At 41.2% G+C, this 23,814-nt stretch overlaps 1 protein-coding gene across 1 annotated transcript in view; it reads left to right on the top strand.

Moving 5' to 3' along the window:
• The window catches only part of CLYBL (citramalyl-CoA lyase), a gene marked incomplete at its 5' end in the record, with an annotated part of 181,936 nt that overhangs the window by 140,361 nt on the left and 17,761 nt on the right, over positions 1 to 23,814 (top strand). The window contains 4 exons of the mRNA XM_082484639.1: positions 12,359 to 12,547; positions 16,134 to 16,235; positions 18,058 to 18,151; positions 19,530 to 19,697. Of these exons, the coding sequence (XP_082340765.1) occupies positions 12,359 to 12,547; positions 16,134 to 16,235; positions 18,058 to 18,151; positions 19,530 to 19,697 (553 nt within the window). The remainder of the gene's footprint in view (positions 1 to 12,358; positions 12,548 to 16,133; positions 16,236 to 18,057; positions 18,152 to 19,529; positions 19,698 to 23,814) is intronic.

Raw genomic sequence — 23,814 nt, 5'->3', positions numbered from 1 at the left:
GAAAGAGAATGCCAGAGGTCCCAATAGAAGAGAGGCATGGGCATACTGGAAAGGGTCCAGCAAGGGGCCACGAAGATGATGAAGGGACTGGAGGAGAATGAGGAGAGGCTGAGAGAGCTGGGACTGTTCAGCCTGGAGAAGAGAAGGCTCAGGGGGATCTCATCAATGTATATAAATGCCTGAAGGGAGGGTGCAAAGAGGACACAGCCAGGCTGTGCTCAGTGGTGCTCAGTGACAGGACAGGAGGCAATGGGCACAACCTGAAACACAGGAGGTTCCCTCTGAACATCAGGAAACTCTTTTTCACTGTGAGGGTGGCCAACACAGTTGGTGCCCAGAGAGGTTGTGGAGTCTCCATCTTTGGTGATAATCAAAAGCCATCTGGTCACGGTCCTGGGCAACCAGCTCTAGGTGGCCCTGCTTGAGCAGGTAGGTTGGACTAGATGACCTCCAGAGGTCCTTTCCAATCTCATCCATCCTGTGATTCTGTGACTGTGTTTGAAGCCCACTGGGGAAGGTGATAGATTGAATGAGGAACTAGAAAAGAGAGACACTTTTGTAAGACAGACACTTTACAATGCTTTTCTGGCACTGTTGTACCTGCAACAGCACACTCAGATGATGGAGTAGTGCAGTGGGCTCAAGACGGACAATAGACTTGTTGCGGCACCCTTGCTGCAGAAACCTGCTGCCTCTGAAGAAGAGAATTCCTAGGAAGTTTATTGACCTTTGCATGCCAAATGAAAGACTGGGGAGACAAATGGGTAGGGAACTAACTGGCAGAAAAAGCAGAACAGCACTGATGTCACTGTGTATTTTACCCTCAGAAAATAAGTAAAATTCTCTACATGTAGAGCAAACCCTTGACAAGTGGTGTGAGGACCACTTTGGACTGTACTGGCCACAGCCCACCCCAAGTGAAAGCAAGGACACCTTAACTAGGAAAGGACCTGAACGACCTGCTGTATCCAGCCGCATAAGGACACTCTGGCGCAAGCACCGCAAACACACTGGCGGGGGTGGTGCCTCGGTGCCCAGCTGGAATGAGCAAATGGAGCCAGGGAACTTCCAGAGGTTGCAGGGGTGCCTGCCAGATGGACATGATGCTCGGTGGCAAGCTGGCAGTGGAGAGAGCAGCCACTGCCAAGGAAATGGAAGGAACCGTCACCTGAGTCCTGCCAGAGTTAACCCGCACTTGGTGCGGGCTACGGGAGTGGAGATTCTGGCTGGAGAAGACATCTCTGAGCACTTTGGAGGAAAAACTACCTTCTGTTCTCAATGCAAAACACATTATTACTGGGGCAATAAAAAAATACAAACAGATTTAGCAAGTAAAGCAGAACAGTTTCCCTTAAAAAATGCTCATTAGGTAAGTAGGGCATGTTTTCGTGAATCTGTTTTGGCAGTCCTTCATTCAGATCATGAGGAAGATTCATATCAAGTCAAAGGGACAAAAAAATTGCTAAATACGTATTTAGACCAGGCAGTTACACAACAATGAAGCAAGTTGGGCAAAAATGTGAGAAAAAAATGTGAGCAAAAATGGCACTTTACTGGGTGTCAAATTTGTGAATACTGAATTCCATTTTATCACCATTGTTTTAAAATTAATATAATAAAACCAAAGAAGCACTACTGTATGAATGCAATTATACTGCTGTAAAATCCTGGTTGTGCATGAATTTCGTTCACACAGGAAAATAAGTTATACTGCAGCATTTTGGTGAACAGATGCATGCCAAAGCTTTGCATCAACTTAGTGTTACTGGTGTCAACTAAATTGAAAGTACTTAAACCGGTACAAAAGCAGGGTCCAGGCTGGACCCAGCATTTATTATATGTGTTAAGAAATGGTCCAAAGCCGAACCCATCTTATTAGGTTTTTTATTGACATTGCGTTTGGCAGAGTCATTTTCCAAAAAGTGAGAGAAAATACCTGAGAAGCCAGACATAAAGAATTTGAGCTTAAAGCCTGACAGACTGCTCGCAGTGGATGAAATCCATGTCGGATTTGGACTTGGACAGATCTAAGAGTAGGTAACGAAAACACAGGCGAAGCAGCCCGCATGTTCAGGCCTGGAAAAGTGTTATGGAGGAGGCAACCTAAGTGAAGGCAAAAGTTGTGCTAGTCAAGTACTCGGTGATTTAACACGGCGCGCCGCTTCCGGATGCCATGGTCCGTTATGATGAGGTAACGTTACGGGTAAATACGCATGGGTGTAAGAACGGGGACTCGTAGTGATGGTTGTTATGGGATGCAGGCATTTGCTTGAATCCTACCTGCTACTCCTCATTAGCACAAAACAAGTGAAGTGATGGGTGCCTAGTTGGTTGGCTCTGGTGGAAAAAAACCAAAAAGAGCTCAGGAAGTTCCTCTTTGCACGTTGCCATTCCTACCTGCTTATTGTCATGCTTTGCCACCCCCTTGCTTGCAGTGATGCAATTGTGTGTATGGCCGTGCTGTAAACGGGACTGCTGAAATGGTCTGGGGTAAAAAAAAAATGCCGCTCTCCCACCCCGAAATAAAATAAACCTGAGTTTTTCTGATGCCATTGCTTCAGTGATCCATTTTGCACCTTGGCTCAAGAAACAGTTGCATTGGAAATGCTTGCATGGGGAAAAAGTGAGGCATGGGGTGGGAATAAGCAGAAGAGGGTAGGGACTGCTTAGATCTCGCAGAAATAAACATACATTGATTTATCATATCCTTTTATTGGGGAATATACACCAACCTTACTTTAAACTTTGCAGATATTCCAGAGGAGCACCTTCTCAGTCAGCCTAGCATTTGAAAATAATTGATTTCCTCAGAAAAAAAAATACAGTTGAAGAAAAGATTAGGGAAAGAAATGTCACGAGTTCCAGTAATTTGTTCCACTGCAATCAGGAATATCTAAATGAGGAACTTAAAAAGGTTTTGAAGAACACCAATAAACAATTAAGATTTCTTCCCTACATGTCTAAAAAGATGTGTATCATACTGTACCAGTACATCTATAAATGATGCACAAATATCATACTACAACCACAGGATTGACACAGGGGAAATTTGACCTAGAAAATAACCACTTCCTCGGGTACCGCTTTCAGACTGAAGAAAAATCTCAGTTCCTTTAAAACTGACCATAAGTATAGGCGGAAGAAAATTCACATTGTCAGGTTTGGTTTAGACCACAGAAAACAAGTGAAGTCATTTCTAAAAGGTCCTTACTCCTTGCCATGAGTACATGAGTCACTGAGTTGATCTTATTTTATACATGAGGGCTCAGTTCCTGCCTCAGCTAGTCACTGCTGATGCAGGGACATGCGGGACATGGCATTCTGGTGCTGTTTCCCCTCTCCCACTTCGGAGGTGTGGGGGTGGGAAGAAAGAGGTGCTGGTTGCTTTTGTACTGCTGCCCATTCTTCAGGGACGCTGCCAGGAGGGAGCAGTTAGCTGTAACGGGCTTCGTCACGAGCATCTGAGAAAATGTTGCCTATAGGATGGGCTAAAACCTGCATCTGGGGTGGAGTGGGATGTTTGGGTTCCTTGACTCACCCCAGGCACTCATCCAAGTGGGATCTCTATCAGAAGGAAGCCCTTCTGTTAGAGAAAGAAGAAGGATTTCTGGCAAAATCCAGCATAGCAAGGCGGGTCTTTGTCAAGGTAAGCACTGGCTGAGAAATACATGTATAAAACAAGTTTGCTTTGCAGGAAGGCGAGAGTTGTGTCAATTTAGTGCAAAGCTTGTTAGATCAAAGTTTCCTGTGTTGAACATCCCCGTGGAGAGCTATCTATTCAGTGCTCCTGGCATCTACTTCTTTCAAGCTTCTAAACTTAAAAACATCTAAAATTACGTTCATGCTCTCCTAACATTATTCTCCCATGGAAGTAATTACCGCAATTACAGGCTACTTCTGCAATGCTAAATGCATCTGATCCAAGGGGAGATCCCTGGTGCCCTCACCTAGTGGGGCAGAGGGGCTCATGTCCACATTGCATAGGGGCAAACCTCTAGAGCAGACTGACTGCAGTGAAGGATGCGTAGCACATGGGTTTGGCTCTCCCCGTGATACAGAGTGGGGGCTTTGATGGACCTACAGTCTGATTGTTTCCCTGGGTGATTTGTCTTCAGTTCCAGCAGCTGAGCAGTGGGACTTTTTATCAACGTGGGACTTTTTAACCTTTAGCTGCGGATATGTGTTGCACGCCCTGGGGCATGGCAGGATGGCACATGTGAGTGTTTGAAGGTACACAGGGCTGGCCGGAGCAGCGTCACAGGACAGCGCGGGGGGGAGGCAGCTGAACTTGGTGCAGGACTGTCCATAACCCTCTTTGTGTGTGATGCTGGGAGAGATCCATCTCTAAAACCACACCTGTGTTTTGGTTCGGGGGAAATAGATGATTCACTACCCCAAAGGAGATTCTGGATGTAAATGAGCAGTTGTGCCTTGTGGGCAGTCGGGACCCAAGCCCTTTAGGTGAGGATGGGAGCTAAGTTATCTGATGGTATAGATTTTCTCAGAGGGTCCATAAACAGAAACTGAGACAAATGACATGATGTCACAAGGGAGCGCAGGACTGCATGAGATAATCCCTGCTTTAAAAGGCTGCCCATGAAATTAGAAGGTTTAAGAAGTCCTCTTCCTGGTGGGACGACTTCCTGGGGGTGACTTGCTCTGTATAACACACCTAAGTGACCAGTTAGTGCCATAGATCCCATGCTAATTCCATTGCATGGAAACACATACATCTACAAGGTGACATCACTTAACTTTAAAATGTAAGTGAAAAATGAAGAGATGAGAGGGTTTTTGCACAAATATGATTTTACTGTGGACATGACCTGTAAACACTTGGATGTAGGGAACTCTGTGGGATTTTGATCACATTACAGAATATTAATTTACTAATTTACCAATGCAGATAAAGCACTTCATGAAAACTGAGGTAAGAGCTGTTAATCAGTATTTGCACAATACCAAAAAACATGCACAGTTGTTCCAAGTTTTCTCTTTGAAACAGCTAGTTTTATTGAGACTGCAGGTAGACTGGGAAAAGTTTCTTCCAGAAAAGAGGAAGGATGAAGGAAGCCATGGCACAGCTGACCTGATTTTTCTTAATGCCTTCCTCGTTCCTAGGGGCTTCTGAGCAGCTCGGGGCAGACGCTGGCTCCTTCAGTACAAGTACAAGTAGAAGTACAAGTACAAGTACTAGCCTCTGGCCAGTTGTTTTCTTTCTGATAAACTTTTCATAGAATCACAGAGTGGTTTGGGTTGGAAGGGACCTTTAAAGGCCATCTAGTCCAGCCCCACTGCAATAAGCAGGGACATCTTCAACTAGATCAGGTTGCTCAGAGCCCCATCCAACCTGACCTGGAATGTTTCCAGGGATGGGTATCCGCCACTTCTCTGGCAACATGTTCCATTGTCTCACCACCCAAACTTTTATTTGCCTTTAGCTTGCCTTTAACTTTCCACACTGATTAATGTTTACCTCGTTTGGCTTTAAATTTTTTTTTTCAAATAATTTATTAAATAATTGAGGCAGTAATTAAATGGTGCTTCTGATGGCAATTTGCCAATCTTCAAAACATTTGATCCATATCTCACTTAGAATCACCACACCTAAAATCAGCTGCTGAACATGGGTTGATAATATGTTAAACAGATGTACTTTTGACAGACAACAATGTATTTCATTATCAGCATTAACAAAAAGTTACATTTATACAAATAAAAAATGGATGCCTGAATGTACACATTTTCCATAATAATTTATTACATCGTGCCAAGAAACTACATCTTAAATTAGAATATTTTTAAGTAAAAAAATAGCCATAACATACAGTTAAATTCATGTGCTGGATGAAAGAAATTCATAGCTGTGGGTTTTTTTAATTGATACATCAGATTGAATACTTTGTGGTCTCATTTCATCATGCAGCAGCTCATTCGGACTGTCCAGGAAGACTAATTAACACTAATGCTTCTAAAGAATTTTCATTTGTGATGCTAATCTGTCACAAAACCAAAAGCATCCTCAGAAAGCCAGGGAAAAAAGTATAGAGACTACATCTTGCAGCCAGCTTAAATTAGTGTTAGCTTGATTTGTCTTAATTGAAAGGTTGTTTACATCTCTTTTGTAAGTGTTTATAAAAGTTGGCAGACAGAAGAATAGCTGCCTACGTACATGAACAAAATTTTCTTTTATCGAAGCTGTCATGTATAGTACTGTCATTAAAAAAACTTTTGAAATATTTCTGTACACAGTCTTAAGGTATAAGCCTGTCTCTGTGTTTATGTATACACACACACACCCACCATGCTGTATTATTTTTGCTACAGAGATACTTACGCTAAGTCCTCATATTACATGAATATTTCTATGTGCCAATTCATTCTAGCAGCCTACTGGCCTCTATTTAAATTTCTATGATGCACGCAAGTCGGAAAAATATCTTAAATGCAGCTTGTGAAAATGTCTTGCACTTGTACTTGCATAATATACACATCCTCGGATACACCAGCTCGGCAGAAACGTAGTGCTTACATAGCTGAGCATCCCTAAAGCTTTGTCAGGATCCGTGGGGCCTGGACCCTGGACTGCTGGCTGGGTGGACCTCAAGTTCTTGTTCTCTGGTTCCCCATGTTCACAGCGTCTCAAGTCAGGCCGTCACCCGATCATCATATATGGAAATTGTCCAACTCTGATGAGGTTGGATAGACCCCACCTAATATCTTCAGGATCCACATTGTCCACGTTGGTAGAGGGAGGGAGAGGCTTGCTAAGCTTACATGGCAGCAAGCAGCTCCCAGCCATTCATAAACAGCTTTATCGTCCTTTAAAAATACAGGATAAAAATTGTCGATAGGCGCACTAATGCATTCCTAGGCCTTAAATGAAACTTCTAGGAAAATGGGCAATTAAATTAAGATTCCTCAACAGAACATAATTAAATTGCAGCTTAGTTCATAATGCTGACTGTTGAAGTTCGCTTCGTTTTAGCGTTGCTGGACCATGTACTGCATGTAAAGACAATTAGCAGAGCAGAGAGAAAAGCAGCAGATGCTAGAGATGCACAGAGTTAGATGACTCATTATGTCATGAAGAATCTCTCTTTCAGAAAAGTGAAAAGGTTGGTATAAAAAAAGAAAAGGCTTGAATAGCCTAAATAATTCTTAAAGAAAGAATTTGAAGATTTCAGGAAAGACAAGCAGAAAAAATCAAAATCTTGCAGTGCTCTAAAAGGTGCGTTTGCCTGAACTGGAGAGGAGAAACACCGATTTACACGATGGACACCCTATTCTCCCTCCTCCTCTCCACTCCTGCCCCTTCTTTCCTTTAGGATTACATAGTGGGTTTGATGTGTTCCCTGTTGAACCAAAATAAAATGTCTTTTAAAACTTCTTAAGTCTTTAAAATCTCCTCAGTTGATTTCAGCTCAAAGGTAACTAAAAGAAATGATTTAATAACAGCATCCTGCGGGCTTTGTGATGTATGCGTATTTTACAGCAGTTTTTCAGTTTAACAAGACTAACTAGAAATAAGTGTTTGCCATTTCAAAGATTTATTCTCACAAGTACCTGAAGCATGTAAGGTAGAAGGCAAGTCTCATGAACCAGGCGCCTCCTGTTCTCAGAAACGCTCTGCTCCATGATTACTCTTCTCTTTGTTTCCTTAAAAACAAATGTAATTTGTCTTTTCTCTTGTCAATCTCATCTGTGAATTTGAAACTATCATTCTGTATGGCATCACTTCACTGATGGAGAATTAAGCATATAAAAAATGTCAGACTTTCCCTCTGCAGAAGCTCAATTTTGCCCAAAAAACGCTGTGGGTATATAATATATGTGCACTTCTGCACAATCTTATTTGAGAGACACCTTGGTAGGGTATACACTAGTATAAGTGACAAAAGATTCAGCCATGTCAAGTCCTGTAAACAAACCACTCCAGGGAAGTAACATTAACACATAATTGTATGTTTTTACCATGTCAGACCTGTCACAAAAAATAACTTGAATTGTGATTATAGTAATTAATTTTTCCTCTGCCATTTGAAACATGCAAACTTATTATGGCAATGAGGACGATAGATTCTGGCCTGCCGTTTTAGCGCATCATATATTTACATTTCCATGTGACGAATTATTACCAAAAGATGTTAACAGGATGAGATTTACACATAAACATATCTTTAAGTATATCCACTATCTTTACATTAAGACCTGAAGGTCTTGAGAAAAAAAAAAAAAAAGGGGGGGGGTAAGACGAGGCAAAAAAGATAAAGCAAAACAGAGATTTTGTCCCCCAAATCAGGCAGGTCTAGAAATCACAATGCTGGAAACCTGGTTTGTGGGGTATTGAAAAGAAAGAATAAAATGTCATTTTTCTGTCTGCTGTTGCAGTCCCCAAAATTCTGTGAATCTGACCATTTTTGTTTCATTATTGCTGTATTAACAGTGTGTCCAGGATGAGTGGGCGGCTGAGCTTCCAGCTCTGTGGCATTCCTTCTGTTTCAAAGCGGAAATTTCTATGTCTTGACATATAACTTAAAGAAAAAAATGGGGGGGGGGGGAAAGAAAAGAAGGGAAGAAGGAAGGGTACTGATTCAGCTGGTAGGACGCTACGATAGTGCAGTTACCAAAGGCACCTATATATGTGTGTATACTGTAGGTTTTATAAATAAGCCCGAGGGGCTCCTTCTTCGCTGCCACCCCCTTCCCCAAATCTCGCGCTCTGCCTGCCTGATCCCATCCGACAGTAGAGCTGATACCACACTAATCCCTGCAAGTTTGGGACTAATGAACTAACTGCTGGGCTGCCGCCACGGAGCTTGGTCCCAAACTATACTGTACTTCACACTCGATTTATTCTCCAGATGGCGAGACTGCGCGGCCCCGCCGCAAGGGACCACCTCTTCCACTGGAGTGTAAAAGTGGACGGATGTTGTTTTCTTTGCAGATTTGATAATTCAGAGCTAGGAACTCGTGAGAATGGTTAGTTATTAGGTTTAATGGGTGCCAATCGAGCCAGCAACACGCGTGTTCCCATCTTTAATTTCAGTGTCTGTGTGTCTGGGTGGCGGTGGATTTGTCAGCGATGCTGCGTCACTGAAACCTTTCTCTCTCCAGTTGGCGTAGCTGCCCGTGGTAATGAACATCTTCCCATGTCCTCCTCAGAGTCAAACAGAAGGGATGCTAAAGTAGCCACACTGACCAACGTGGTTTTTTCCCGGTGGGTTTTCCAGCACGAGTTGCAAATTTAGCATATTTTCATAATATCGCTGTTTACCAAGAAACTCTCCGTTGTCTTTCTCTCGTGTTCAGTTTGATAAAGAACCCAACCCACGTGGGACCCAATGGGGATACCACCATCCCAAGCTACCTGGGGGTGGAGTTGTTTACTTAACGATCAGGTTTATTTCTTCATCAGCTATTCATTCATGACAGAGTATTATCCGATGTTGTAGTTCTCGTGGGAAGAAGAATCATTTCTCTCACCGTTCCTTAAAAATCCTAGTTTGACCATTCTTGGCAGGGACTTTACATAGTATTTGGAAAATGTGTTTATTCTTGCATCTACTACTATAAAGGCATTATTGTATCAAGGACTACGTTTTTCTCTACTGTTACATTATTGAAGTAGTTTACCTAGCTTAAAATTTTAGCTTTTGTGTGGATCCTACAATAAGAATAGCATCTAAGTTTCCCTGCATAACGAGGTGGAAAGGGGTCTCCCTTTCCTCCATGTTTTTAGTTCGTTTAGTCAGAGGTTTTAGTACATTTTTTTATTTACCCATGAAATGTTTTATTGGAAGCCGGGGTGGGGACCTGATACACCCCACTAACATCAATGGGATTTTCTCCGTGGTAGGAAGGGTAGGCACCGAGTCAGCCCCCTCACGAGCTCTGGCTTTGGCAGCCAGGTCCTCTCAGTTTGTGCCACAATTAAAAACATAAATTGAATCCTGATGTGGAAACTATAGTGACTAGAAGTATTTTATCATGGAAGGGAAACATTTCCATTCCTGGGGTATCCAGGCAGACAGATCTAAAACGTAGTTGTTCTAAGAAAATGCATCAATTCTCAACCCAACAGATGGCATGGGTGTGTTAACTAACATAGCAACATATTTTCTATTAAAATATGGGAAAAAACAACAACCCCCTCCCCATGTTTGTTGGTTGGTATAAATTCAGTGAAGTTGTTGGTTATTTTTGGGATACGTACCAGAGGGCTGCACATTTAGTTTATGTAAATTGATAACAGCAACAGCCTGTTAATAAGTGTTTTGTATGGAAATATACCTAGAAAGACACACGATCTGTCTTTTTTGGGAAGGGAGTTTGCAGCCTGAGGAGAAAAATAGCTAATGAGACGGTCTACTGCTCATTATTATAATCTGAAAAAAATCATGACGAATTAGGCTGTAAGTTTGCTAGAGATGTGCCTTCAGTTGGAATTGGATGCTGCTTTAGCGGATAATTTGGGGAGATCTTTCTTTTGCAAATTGGATCAGTGTGTGCTGAAACGGTGATAATCTGACTTTAATTAAAAGCATAAATTGGTTTGGAGCGTGTTTTTAAGCTGCCCTTCTGCATCGTGTCCAGCAACTTTCAGCCCAGCCCTAGAAACCCATTACCCCTGGTCGGAGAAGGAAAACGTGGGGGATTTGTATTACCCGGTAATGGCATCATATGGTTCGGTTTACCTAATTCGGAAGAACCATTTCAGACGGCTGTGCGCCGGAGCTGTCTTCCAGCTGGACGTGTTTGTAGTAAACTGCATGCATCTTTGTGTGGCTTTCCTAATGGCCCCAGCCAGAGTCCATTCACAGCAGTTCGAACGTTTCGGGCTCGTATTTTCCAGAGATTACCTCTGAACGTGCCCCTTGATCGCAGCACAGGGATGCGTACATGTGCGCCTCGTTCCCGTCTGGCCGATTAACGGGCATATGCTCCCAACCTTCGGAGAAGCACGGCTAGTAGCCCCAAGCTGAAGGCTGTTTGCTTCAGATTTCATTAACTTTCTGCTTCATTATTCCTTCCTTTTAAGCAGTTAGAGCCATCGCTTGCTTTCCTCTAAACTTACCCTAATTATCGGGGGTCCCAGCCCTGTAAATCAGTACACTGCAGAGCTGTCTTAAACTGGCCTGGGAGACCCTGTTCTGATCGGACCTGACAACTGTAAGCTACTGTTCCCTCACGCTGTTTAACTCAGACCACATTGAGAAACCGCCTCTGCCCCTCTCGCCGGCAGAGATTTGCATCCGTCTGGTTTAAATCTACTGTCATGTGCTGTCTCGCTGATTGGTATTAACCTGGATATTAACTTTGATGAGTTCTTTTCCCCCCCTGAGTTTGCCTGTTTTCTTGAAAAGCATCTCTATTCAGCGGCTGCATATTGTTAAAGTCATTCCTGAACCTTCGTGAGTCAGGAGCTTTAAAGTTTTATTAGCCCCATAAAAACTCTTCACAAATGAAATGACTTTTGATAAGTGTGCGTTTTGACAATGCGAATTTGTTAGGGGCTGTTGGCGGGTGGAAGGAATTTGGGGTTGAAACTGCAGTCAGCAGGAAGCAGGGAGCCCAGCGCCCTCCTTCCCCCTACCCTTCCTCTCCAGGCCAAGAAACGCCTTTCCTTACGGAAAAGCGTGCAAATATTCTTCGCGAAAACCAACTGTTAAACAGATTTGTAAATTTACATTCACAAAAATAGCGGATGGCCACGGGAAGCAGCGTGTCTTTGGAGATTTTGTTTCGTGCCAGCAGGAGAATAGCTTCTTATGTGGTTCAAGAAAAATCTCCCAAGTTTTCACAACTGAGTTGTGAACTGTGCCACGGGCTTTAATACGCTTTGGATACATGGAGAAAAGGAGGTTTTATATAGCAAAACCAAAGAAGTGTGTGTACAACTGTGCTTACTGATGTCCAGGCAATACGGAGACGAACTACAAAAAAGAATTGGGTTATGCAAATTTAATAACCTGCCTTTTTTGTGAGTGCAGGCAGTTAGTGCAACACACTGGGGTTAGTATAAAGATCTGTGTTTGTTAGACATGTTCACCACCAGTGGACACAGAAGTTTTGTTTTCTACAAGTGGTAGCGTAGAAATACGCAGACATAAACCCCGAGCATTCTATTTACCAGTTATAGAGAAACAAGGAAGGTAAAATTGCGAGGTGCTGGTGATGACTGCTTCAATAAAAGTCCAAGAGTGACAGACATTTGGGGGAAACCAATATACTGGCTGTCTAGCTTTTTCCCCATGTCATTTCAACAAGTTTTCTGCTCAGTCAGTGCACTTTTCTGTCGTTAGAAAATACATTTTCTTTTTCTTTTCTTGTGTCTCCAAACTCACATGTGTTGTAGAGAGAAGCAAGACTGTCCGTTGTGAAAACCCTTGAAGAGTTTGACTTTGGCCATGCTGAAAAGTGTGTTAGGATAAACTCCGTGTCCAGCGGTCTTGCAGAAGAAGATCTAGAGGTGCTTTTGCAGTCCAAGACCCTTCCTTCAAGCATGATGCTGCCAAAGGTTGAAAACGTTGAAGAAATAAGATGGGTGAGTACCAACAACACAGGAGATTTTGACTGAAGCTGATGGGCCAAGTTCACACAGGCATAGAGATGAATGACTCTGATTTATGAGGAAGGCTGCAAATACCATACAGTGCTGTTGCTTGGCTGAGGTAATTGGGAAACGCATCCATCTAAATGTGTCTAAGATGTGCTGTATAAAAAGCATATGTAGAACACCTTGCGTTTATAAAGAAAACCAGGTTTGTTTCTCCCACAGTCAGCGAAGAGCCAATATTGGTGTCAGAGTGTATTATCAAGAAAAGAAGCACAAGTATCTGACTCTTCTCTAACTGTCCTAACAAGCAAAATGACTGTCTCTGTCCGTGAGCCTTAGTTACATGCATTGTAAGCAGGAGATGGGGAAACCATGTTAGCGACATATGAAAAAATGGGTTGGGGGGGAGGTCACTCCTTGGGGCAACTGGAGGAACAAACAGGAAGCTTTTAACTAGTGTTTTTAATTAGCACAGATATTATTTCCTGAACAGTTCTCTATTTCTTCCTTTTTAATTGCTGACAGGTGTGTTTGCGTTTCACGACTGACTTTTCAGCCAATAAAAACCTGAAATGTAACTGGTTGGCATGTCAAATTACTTAAGAAAACTTTGAAATAGGCCTAATTATGCTATAATTGTTTTAATTGTCAAGAAAGGGGGACGTTTGTTTAGATACACCATTATTGCTGTAACGTGCCAGTAAAGGAATAATGCTTAATTATTCACTTCTATATTTTTGCAAACCGCTAGCCGAGCAACTAGCACGCGTGCAAGCTGTGATGAAAGGCAGGCAGATGTATTAGGATCTATTTTAATCTCAGCATCTAACCTTGATCAAACCGCTAAGATCAGGCGTGAGCAGAGAACTGAGCAAATATGTTGGGTACGTGACGAGCCCCGTCCGTTCCGTGGCGCTGCCCCTTCGGCCTCCGCCGCTCACGATGGAAGGTGCACCATCCCCTTCCACCAACATTTAATTAAATTAACCAGAGTGTACCTCTCAGGGTTTACAGCCATGTAAGTGTTAGACGTAACTTGGCAGTAATGAATATTCATGCTTCCAAAATGGCAGGGCCCTTGCTGCCACCAAGTAGGTTTTGCGGGGAGGTGGGATGCGGGGGGCTCTTTGTCCCCTCAGCCCCTTCCACCTTCCCTCTCCCTGACTTTGATGTCCATCACGGACAACAAGCCAGCCCCGACAACTTCTGCCTCATGGTCCGCCTTTTGCTTCCCCCTCACTTTGCCCAACCTTTGCACACAAAGAGCGCGCTCCGCTTAACGCCGCTGCCTTCTTTTCCCAGTCCTCCCAAAATTCGCTCCGGCGTGATTTTTCAGCCTCCCAGAAGCTGTTTATTTCCCCCCACCCCCCCCTTCATTTTTATTTATGTGCAGCAGAAAACCTGGAGGCTGATGCACAACTAAAAGATGGGCTTACTTGTTTTCTTTTGTGTGAGAATCTCTTGCTTTCCTTTTGTCCCTAGTGTGGGTACTTGTTTGACTGGCATGGCTTATTGGACTATAACAAGCGTAACTCTCCCTCCTTTGTGGCGGGACAATTCTCCCACAAATCCCGACCAGTGTGCATTCTTCCCGACACACTATTGGGTGTGCACTGGAATTGAAAGAATTGCTGAGGCCTTGCTACTTCATCCCCTCCCCAAGCTTTGTGGGTTTTTTTTCCCTCCGCCTTCTTTCCTCCCCCCCCCCCCCCCCCTTTCTCCCTGAAATGAACACTTTACCGGGCCGGAAACATTTAATCGTCTCCTTTTGAAAAAAAAAAAAAAAAATTAATTGAAACTTCTCCACACGTTACCTTTTGTATCGGTGCTTATTGCAAAATTTTTAAAAGAGAGAGGAAGGGAAACAATATTTAATTAAATGTGATTTTTTTGTTGTTGTTTGTTTACCTTCAAAACAAAAGATAGCAAAAATCCCAGGAGAGTGACTTTTAAAATATTTTAAAATAAAAGAAGAGCTCTGCAGCTTTAGCTTGCACCTAAAATATAAACACGGTAGCGCTTTTTACTTTTTTTTCGCTTAAAAAATAAAAGTCAGATAGGAGTCTTCAGAATATATGCTGATGCCATTGTATTACCTCATTTTCTGCCTTTGCCTGAGTGAAGTTTACTGTTTTCTGTCACTATAGTACCTTCCAAACTGTATGTTCCCATGAGCAAATTGCATTGATTATAATTTTTTTTCTCCTTGCACATTTTTGGGTGGAATTCTCTTCTCCAAAGAAAAGTTACTGAGGGGGCCACGGTGACGATGCAAAGCAGGGATGGGAAGGGCAGAATTCTTCATCGAAGAAAGCTGTGATTTATTTTGGCCTAATTGTAAAGTTACTGCAAATTGCTGGAAAGCTTTTTTTCAAGATCTGGGTGATTAGATTTTCCTTCTTTTGGGGAGGGGCGGTGGGGGGAAGCTAAAAGGGGAAATAACACCTCTAATCCAGCTTCTGGTAAATAGGCTGCCAGCTTTTAAAATGAGTTTCCTTTCTATTAGTCAGAATATTATGCTAAGCCTTAAGCATTAGTTTTTTATGTTGCCATAGCAGCCTTATTCCTGCAGGGTTGTGACCTGCGATGATTACAGTACAAAGCTTATAGGGTCTTGAAACCCCCTTTGAAGATGAAAAGTCTTTGATGGTTTATATTTATGCAAATCTCTTAGATATGATTTACCCAACTGAGACTGAATGGAGAGATGATTAAAATTCCCTTTCCTTTGATATCCATTAATAGTCGAATATTCCTTAAATTTAAAATATATGCATATGTTATTTTTGTCTTTATTTACTAACATATTTTCGCAGTACCTGCGATATGTTTATTTTCGCGCAAATTACTCGATCTGGACAGACATAATAGATTTACAATATAGGGCTGAGGGTTTTTTCCCCCTTTTTTTTTTTTTTTTTTTTTTTTCCTTTTGAAAGGGGAAAAATCTGTGCAAGAGCTTTTGTATGTTTCCAGATGATAGATTTTGGAATTTGGGCTACCCCACTGGCAGCTCAGAGCTAGCTGTGAACTGGTCTCATGGAAAAAATTGGCAAGCTTTGGTCTTCAAAGAATTAAACTTCCTTTTTAAGGCCTTCCTAGGTAAGCTAAAAAATTATGAAGAAAAGCCTATTGAACAAAAGGGTAACGGTGCCGTAATGAATAATACGGATGCCACTTAGAAGGCTGGGGAGCACTTCCAGTGATGGCAGTGCTGGACCTGAAACAAAACCGGACCTCAGGTACAGCAGCACTTCATTGTTTTCCAGGGCCCGCGGATTTGCATTTCACTAAGCCAGGGTGAGAGGTGCTAAGCCTGGATATTTTTTTTTAATTTTTTTTTTTTTTTTTTTTTTTTTGCAAAACAGCCTCCAAACTTAGAAATGTGTGGGAATGCTGCGGTTTCGAATCGCAGGCCTGATTAAAAGCTGGCTTAATTTTTTTAATTGGAAGGTTTTGGGGTGGGGAGGGGTGTTGTTACAGCCAGGTGAAAATTTAACATATTATATATACATGTAGACTGTTCTTTTTTTTTTTTTTTTCTTCTCTAATAGCTCATACTGTCTAGTTTTAGTTTTCAGACAAATTCTTACATCACCTAAAAGGCCGAACACTTGTAGAACCAATGAATTTTATCCCCTTTGTGGAAACTGCAGTGGGCTTGCTCAATTTTAAGGTAAGCAGGTCTTGAAGTGTTCATGTTTTGCCATCTCAGCAAAGTAGGATAGGCAGAATATTCCCCAGTCTGCCCCTAATTTCATCAAGGAAGAGGGATTAAAAAATACTAAACATCCTGTTCAATCCCCTAAAACATTTGTTCGCTTAACTCTCGTGCTTGTATTATAAAGGCCTTCATAAATTCAAAATATTTCAGTGACAGAACAGTTCCAGATAGTCTGTGCCAAATAACAAAACCTCTCTGCATTACTGTTACCATTTTTAACACACTTGGAGTGGAAACAGGCTTTTCCAAAGATTTGAAATACTCACGGTGATGCAATACACTTGGCTATTTAGTAGCTATCGAGCTCGACTTTTGTATAACATTCAATTAGAACAAAGAATTAATCATCATTTCAGTATTGCCAAACTCGTGTCTTTATAGTGCTTTCTATTGACAGCATTACAACCAAATTTCATGTTATCATTTTTCTGTGTGTATGATGGGGCGTTTAATGCTAAGATTAGAACTATAATTAACTTTGAAGATAGCAAACATCTGAAGAACACGCTCCTTTTTTAGGGTAATTTTAGTTCAAATCTTATTTTCCAAGTGCATTTTAATATCAATTACGCCCCAACCTTCACTATCAAGTCCAGGTTTTTCAGAAAGGCAAAGGCAGCCTGGCAATGAAACGGAAGGTCTCGTGCACGCGCCAGGAATTCAGCGTTCCCCTCCCAAGCTCTAAGGGAAAAGTTTCGGACCAGCTGAGGACACGCACATCAGAAGTACCCCCAGAAGTACCGGCAGGCCTCACAGGCAGCCTGCTCGTTTGATACAGCCATTTATCTTAGAACGCCGTGCTAACGTGTCTCGGAACATAAGAAAGCAGTAACCAAATAGACACGCTCCTGTCCGGTGTGCATACACAGAATTAAATCATATTTTAAACCAGCTGAGGTTTTTCTTCACCTACAGTATTTTATAGTGGAGTTTTTAATACTGCAGCTCCTGATGTTGGCAGGAGAGCTGCCTTTTAAAGCACTCCGTTAAAGAATAATTTCTTGTCCCACCAGCTGCCAGAGTAGAACACCCATTAGCAGAGCTGCTGATTACAGATGTCTCTCTCCACCTACCTTAGCCCTGAAAAATCTTAATATTATCCAAACATCGATATACAATAGTAATATTTTGGCAATGCACTTCTTCATAGAATAGCTACAGCAGCAAAAATTTTATTGCTTTTATTTTAATACTTTTCTGCAGCACTTGTTGCGTTTTTAACTTCCTTAGCTAGTTTTTAGTTATATGCAGCTGAAGACTTCAAATTGCCAGTCCTATAAAGAATCCTTATACCCTGTAAGGTACCTACAACCATTTTGAACGGTTCATAGTATTTATTTAATAAAAGAGATTCTGATCTTTATTTCCGTTCCCCGTGCAGATATGTTGCATGTCAAACTGATCAGATTTAATACGTTTTGTTTGCTTTTAAGCAGCGCTTGACAAAGGTTTCGTGTCGTATTGTTCCATAAATACCTGCAGTAGCGATCGCAGTAATGCCCAGGGCATTATGGCAACCAGAAGGCAGGGCATCTGCTATGCTGTCCTGCATTTACACCGTCTAGGCACATAGGTGCTTAGGGAAAGATAATGGTTTTTCTTCTGTTGAGTCATTTTAGAGCGCTGTGCACAGCCGAGCACCTACAGGGGCTTTGCTTAACGGGAGCAATTTTAGCTGAAGGATTTTGGTAAGGCTGGGTTGCTGTAATACCCTCTGCCGTCTCTCTGCGTCCTGCGTTTCTGTAGAAATTAACAACTCTCTTCTCATTTGAAGGCTGTCTGTGAAGAAGCACTGAGAACAGGGTCCCGCGTTGGCTTTCATTTGGACGCAGTCGTCTTTGGAGGAGAGGATTTCCGTGCCAGCATAGGTTGTTACCTGCGTGTTTACTATAGATGTTAACGTACGGCGTTTGCACTGGGGAAGCCCGGGGTGATTTGTGGCCGTCGCTTTTCCGACAGCCACGCTTAAAGTAGTGACAACGCTTGATCCTGCATTTTACATTTTCGCTTTTCTCCTTAATTTTTCTCAATGCAGAATGCGTCGCTGCGGCATTAAAACGCGGTCCCTGCGTGTTACCGGGCACTGACACTTTCTCGTGCTTCTTGCCATGCAGTACCAAAAATTAATGGGGGGAAAAAAAAAATCAACCAAAACCTGTTGAGTCACTGAAATTATTTAAAAATATGATATCCATAAGAGACACATGCATGCTCCTAAGAACTATATTTAAAGCCCTAAAATTCTGGTGTCTGCTTCACCACAGTTTTACAGGCGGTTATCAGTCCGGCTTGTGACATCATGCACAAATGCTCTCCTGTTACATTTTGCTCTCGTAAATTTATTTTACATGTGTCCCTTGTCTATACAGCCATGCATTCATGTGAAAGCACTATTAGTCTTCCTCAAAAATGAAAAGTATTTCGAAATACCTTTTATGAGAGGCCGCTTAACTTCTAATTAATCTGATTCAGTTTAAAGATAATAGTGCAGAGTTATCAACATCTAAATTAAAAATAAGTATGTTAATGTAAAAATTAGCATTGCTTTACTGAAATATTCCTTACAAACTGGAAATCTGTGTCTAAATAGTGACCCTAAGGAAAGTGAACACGTTTTTTTGGGGTGGGTTTTTTTGGGTTTTTTTTTTCACATCAGCCTTCACATGAGCCCGTTGCTTAGCTGGTGCCCTGTGAGCACATGAAGTCTTGTGAATACTTTTGCATCCAAATACTAAAGCTTAAATATTCAGCTTAGGACATCAGTTGTGACAAGAATCGCAACCAAGGAAAGTGCAATTCTGTTCTCAGTGTGAATTTTTTAACCATTTAGTTGTACCCAGTATATGAATTTGTATAAAGCTTCTCTTGCTGTAATGCTTCTCACTGTACATACAGTGAAGAATATAATCAAATAATTACTTCATGTTACTCCCAACTCCACAGTCCTTACCAGCCAAAACGTCCGCTGGCTTCAGGCTTACAACTTCTGATTTGAACTGAATCAAAATCTGAATTTTATAAACGAGTGTTTAAAGAGAGATTTATTTATTTATTTATTTATTGCTAAATCAGCTTTTTTCCCCTCATAAGAGTATTATTTTGACAATACAGCCTTGCACCCCTCTTTTGTTTGCCAAATTGATTAAAAGAAGTCTCAAACTTTCCTTTTTTTACATAGGAAATATTTAAAAGAGAAAGGTTTCAAACACTCTTGACGGCTTTTCTTTGTTTTCATTGTTTTTGTAGGTGCAACGAGCAGTAAGGAAACTCATGATATTCTATATGCCAGGCAAAAAATAATCGTCACCGCAAAGGCATTTGGCCTTCAAGCAATAGACCTTGTTTACATCGATTTCCGAGATGAAGATGGGCTCCGCAAACAATCAAGAGAAGGTGCCTCAATGGGATTCACTGGTATGGTTTTCCGCCTATGTCTCAAAATAACGCATAGCTTCTTCAAGTAAAATATATTGCTACGTGTACTGTCCCTGAGACAAATAGCTTGGCTTTTATTTCAGGTCGTTTATTGAAAAACTCAGTAAGACCAAGCTCTTCTATGTTTATTAGCACCTTTAAAATCGGGTCTGAAAATTTTGCCTCAGAAGTCGCAGGCTGCTTTTTAAAACCACATCCCATGAAGCGTGTGACTGGTTTTGAAGAGGAGTTGGGGTAGAGGCTGTGCAGCGATTCCTCCCATCACAGAGCACGGGAAAGGCGATACTGTACTCTGCAATGGCCACTCTGCAATTGCTTTTTGAAATATTTGGATCCCTTTCTCCTAATTTTTTTAATGGCAGTTGTTAAAAAATACTTTTTAGGCGAAGGAGTTGAGAAGCAAATCTCCTCTGCTAATTGCTAGGGGAAAGTTATTTTCTTATTATTTTCTTTGATTTGTTTTTCATCCCCTGGCTCCCCTCCCAGTAAGTGCTGGTGACACCTATGGGTATTGGCAGACAGCAAGAGCGGCAGGCTCCTTGCCCCAGAGTCCTGTAAGGCAGCCTGTTACCCTGTGACTGGTGTACCAGATCACTCGGACACCCTGGTGGGACAGTGCAGCCACCAAAGACTGGGGTTTTGCAATAGGAATCGGCCATTTGACACGTGTATTAGAGAATTCTAGCATATAGGATGAACATTTTGCATTATCTGCCTCTGACCATCAGTCAGGATATGCATATGGTGGTAGGACATCTCTTAGGTTTTTGTTACCAAAGGCACGGGTCCTGGTGATGCCATCTAGCAAACGATATTATTACAGTTAGTGGTATATGATATCTCAAAGCACCAAGCAAAGTTCTTGTAAGTGTTCTCGACGTGCCACTAAAAGAATAGAGGTCGACGCTCTTCAGCACAAACTCTGCCTTACTGTCTGCTGGGTTTTGACATTTGCAAAACCAAATCTTGTTTTGGAGGCAAAACGGATGGATCCTCACAGCCACATTATCGATGTCCACGTGGACTTCCACTCTTCATTCGTCTGCGATTGAAGTTGGGAAAATACTAGAACTCCTGAATGGTAGCACCTGCTGATGGCTACCTAATCTCGACCAGTATTTCCTAGCTTAAGGAAAGGCTTGGTTTTTGAAAAAATGTAAGCATCTGCACCTCCTGTTGACAGAAGATGGAGTTGCAGATGCTTAGCACCTTTGAGAGCACTCTTTTTGAATGGTTAATGTACATTTAAATACTTAACTCAAGCTGCCAATTTAGGAAATCTAGAAATCCTCAGCATAAACAATGTTGATGGTGGTTTGGACTCCACTGACTTCGCGGTGGAAGTCGTCTGACATCAGGATAGGGTCCAGATAGGAGACAAATAAAAAGATCACGTGTGGCAATTTAGGGCGTAAAGTGAATTTCTAACTCGGCCGTGAGATGTCTTGCCTTTCCATATGAGGGGTAAAGATCTGTAAAAGGTACAGACTTCATTAAGGTGAACTCACAGCTCCAGCTCTTTACCTCCTGCCTTTCTGCAGCTATCGTCAACACGTTTCCAAAAATCCAGCAAACAGCCTGACAACCAGTCCGACCATAATTACAGACGGGGCATACTGACTTTTCTGATCTGGTGGCCAAAAAAAGACAAAAACATTTTTAAAAAAATCTGTTTAAGTCCAAACAAAACAGCGTATCTCATATTTTTGGTAAAAAATAAAAAAACATTTGAGGTTGATCCAAAACGTTTCACTTTTCTCTCTTTTGCTTCAAGTTTATTTAATGTTTTTTATAACCTTCCTTGCTTGTTTTGATTAAAATAAAATGTCATTTCAAATTTCAAAACTAAAAGCAAAAATATTTTGTTCCAAAACTAGAGAAATGAAACAATTTAACGTTTCCCATTTAATATTCATCACAGAAAATTACAAACGGGTCTTAGCTTAATCCATGACCTCGTATAAAGCAGAAGTGTGCAGATCATATTTGCCACTGACAGTCCTCTGAGAACAGGAGAGTAAAATACTGAAACGTCGCCTTAATAACAAGTTCAAAACACGCGATTCTTTTTGTTTTTAAATATTTGAGATGCTTTCCTGCTACTTTTTCACAGAGAATCAAAATCATTGAAATCAGCAGGACTAAACCGAGCTGAGGCTTCCAAATTGCTCTCTTAGTTAGCGAAGTGCACGGGTATTTGCATGCGTAGGGCCAAATTCACCACCCTCAAAACTAAAGCAAATCCAGAGTATTCGGGAAAGTTATATGTCCTTAGGTTTTGCCCTATTCGGATTTAGACTGGTAGAATTGGCCTTAATGTAATCAGATGTGTTCACTCAAGATTAAACAAGGGAAATAATATAACGAAGAATTTACCAGCTATTTAGTTACTGTTGTGACCCTCATTGCTTATTGTAGCCAAGTTTTCTTCTCCGGTTATCTTATAAGCAGCCTGTTTTTCCTTCTGTGAGTGTGTTTATATAGAATCAAATGTTTTCAAATGCAATTTAGCCAAATTAATAGATCTTTTATATGTATATTTATTTTATTTTATACATATATAGATTTTTATAGGGAGGGATGGTTTTTATATATATACACCCACAGACCCGCTCGCACACACCCAGCAAGATGTTTTACAATTCGAGAATCCGTGGATGTAAAGTCAGTGTGTTGCCTATATAAACGGTCATCAGTTTTAGGAATGTTTATGTAAAAAATTAAGTAAACCTTGCCATAAGCTTTAACAGCTGACTTAGTCATTCTAGTAAGTCCTGTGCTACGTGCTGAGAAGCCAGATATAAATACGAACCACTATAGGTTTTCTCTCTTTTTGCAGTCTTTTGTAGAAGACTAAAATGACACCATCATACAGTTACCTAAAAGACTTGACAGGTATTGATTTAAAGCACGATATATCAAGTGGTACTGTAAAAAGGATTTCATGGTCATAAATTTTAATGTCTTCCAATTTTGCACTCTCTCAGTAACTTGTCAATAACAACAATTCCGTTTAAAATATTTGCTTCGTTCCTTGCATGGCATTACGTCTGTTATACAGTTATTTGGATACATAATCTGTGACAAAAATCAACTGAGTGCTATAAACCAAAAGTTTTAGATTCTATTATCTGTAAATTGTTCAGCAGTGTTTTAATGATAAGAAGTACAGCTTACTGCTACAGATATCTTTATCAAAAACAAATCTTTTTTCCGAATTTTTTTATACTTTAAAAAATCATATATAAATATTTTTATTTTTGTTATAATTATAGATGTCTTTAAATATAATTTAAAACAGATTCTACATTTCTCCCAGAAATTTAAGCTCCTTAGGATTTTGCAGGAATTATTTGTACACCCTTCGATTTTTGAATTAGCAGTTTAGCTAGGGAGAATTTTTTGTATTACAAATAAAATCATAATCTTCTTAATGGTAACATTTGATTAAATTGACTAAAAAACCTTTGATTGGACCTCATGTAAAACACATTAGTTAAGGAAATTTGTCTCCATGTAATTTCTTTCAAAAAAATGTAGTTCTTACTGAGTTTTAAACTTCTTATTATTTTTAAGCTATTTTTAAAATAGTTACTGTATTGAAATTTCAAGCTGGATATTTGGACGCCTTTAAGGTCATAAACTAAAGGTTGTTTGGTAGGAAATAAAATAAAACTGAGCTACTTATGGCTTTTTAGGAAAGAAATGTATCAACACTAAAAAATTACTATTTCTCTGCTCATCAAATTAAATAGATTGTGCTGCTGCATCCCCAGATTTTGGTTGTACTCCAGGTTATCACTCAGACCCAGTGCAGTCTGATAAAAATAATCCCAGGGTGGGGTTTTTTTTGCCATGGTAATTTCATTTAAAATAGGTGTATCTCTGCCGTCACGCGTGAGACTTCTTACACAGAGTGAGGGGCTGATTTCCAACGTGCGGCGGGCGGAACGTCAGTGAGGACGCGGGAGCGGACCCCGTTGTGCCGAGGAAACCTCCTTAGATCCTGACGCTTCAAACTTTTCCTTGCGTGCAAAAATCTCGCTCCCGCCAGAGGCTGCAGCGCGCAGTGGGACAGGACGGGACGAGACGGGAC

Source organism: Vanellus vanellus (assembly GCF_965231255.1).
Source record: "Vanellus vanellus genome assembly, chromosome: 1".
NCBI lineage: Eukaryota > Metazoa > Chordata > Aves > Charadriiformes > Charadriidae > Vanellus > Vanellus vanellus.
This window is presented reverse-complemented; position numbering and strand designations above follow the sequence as displayed.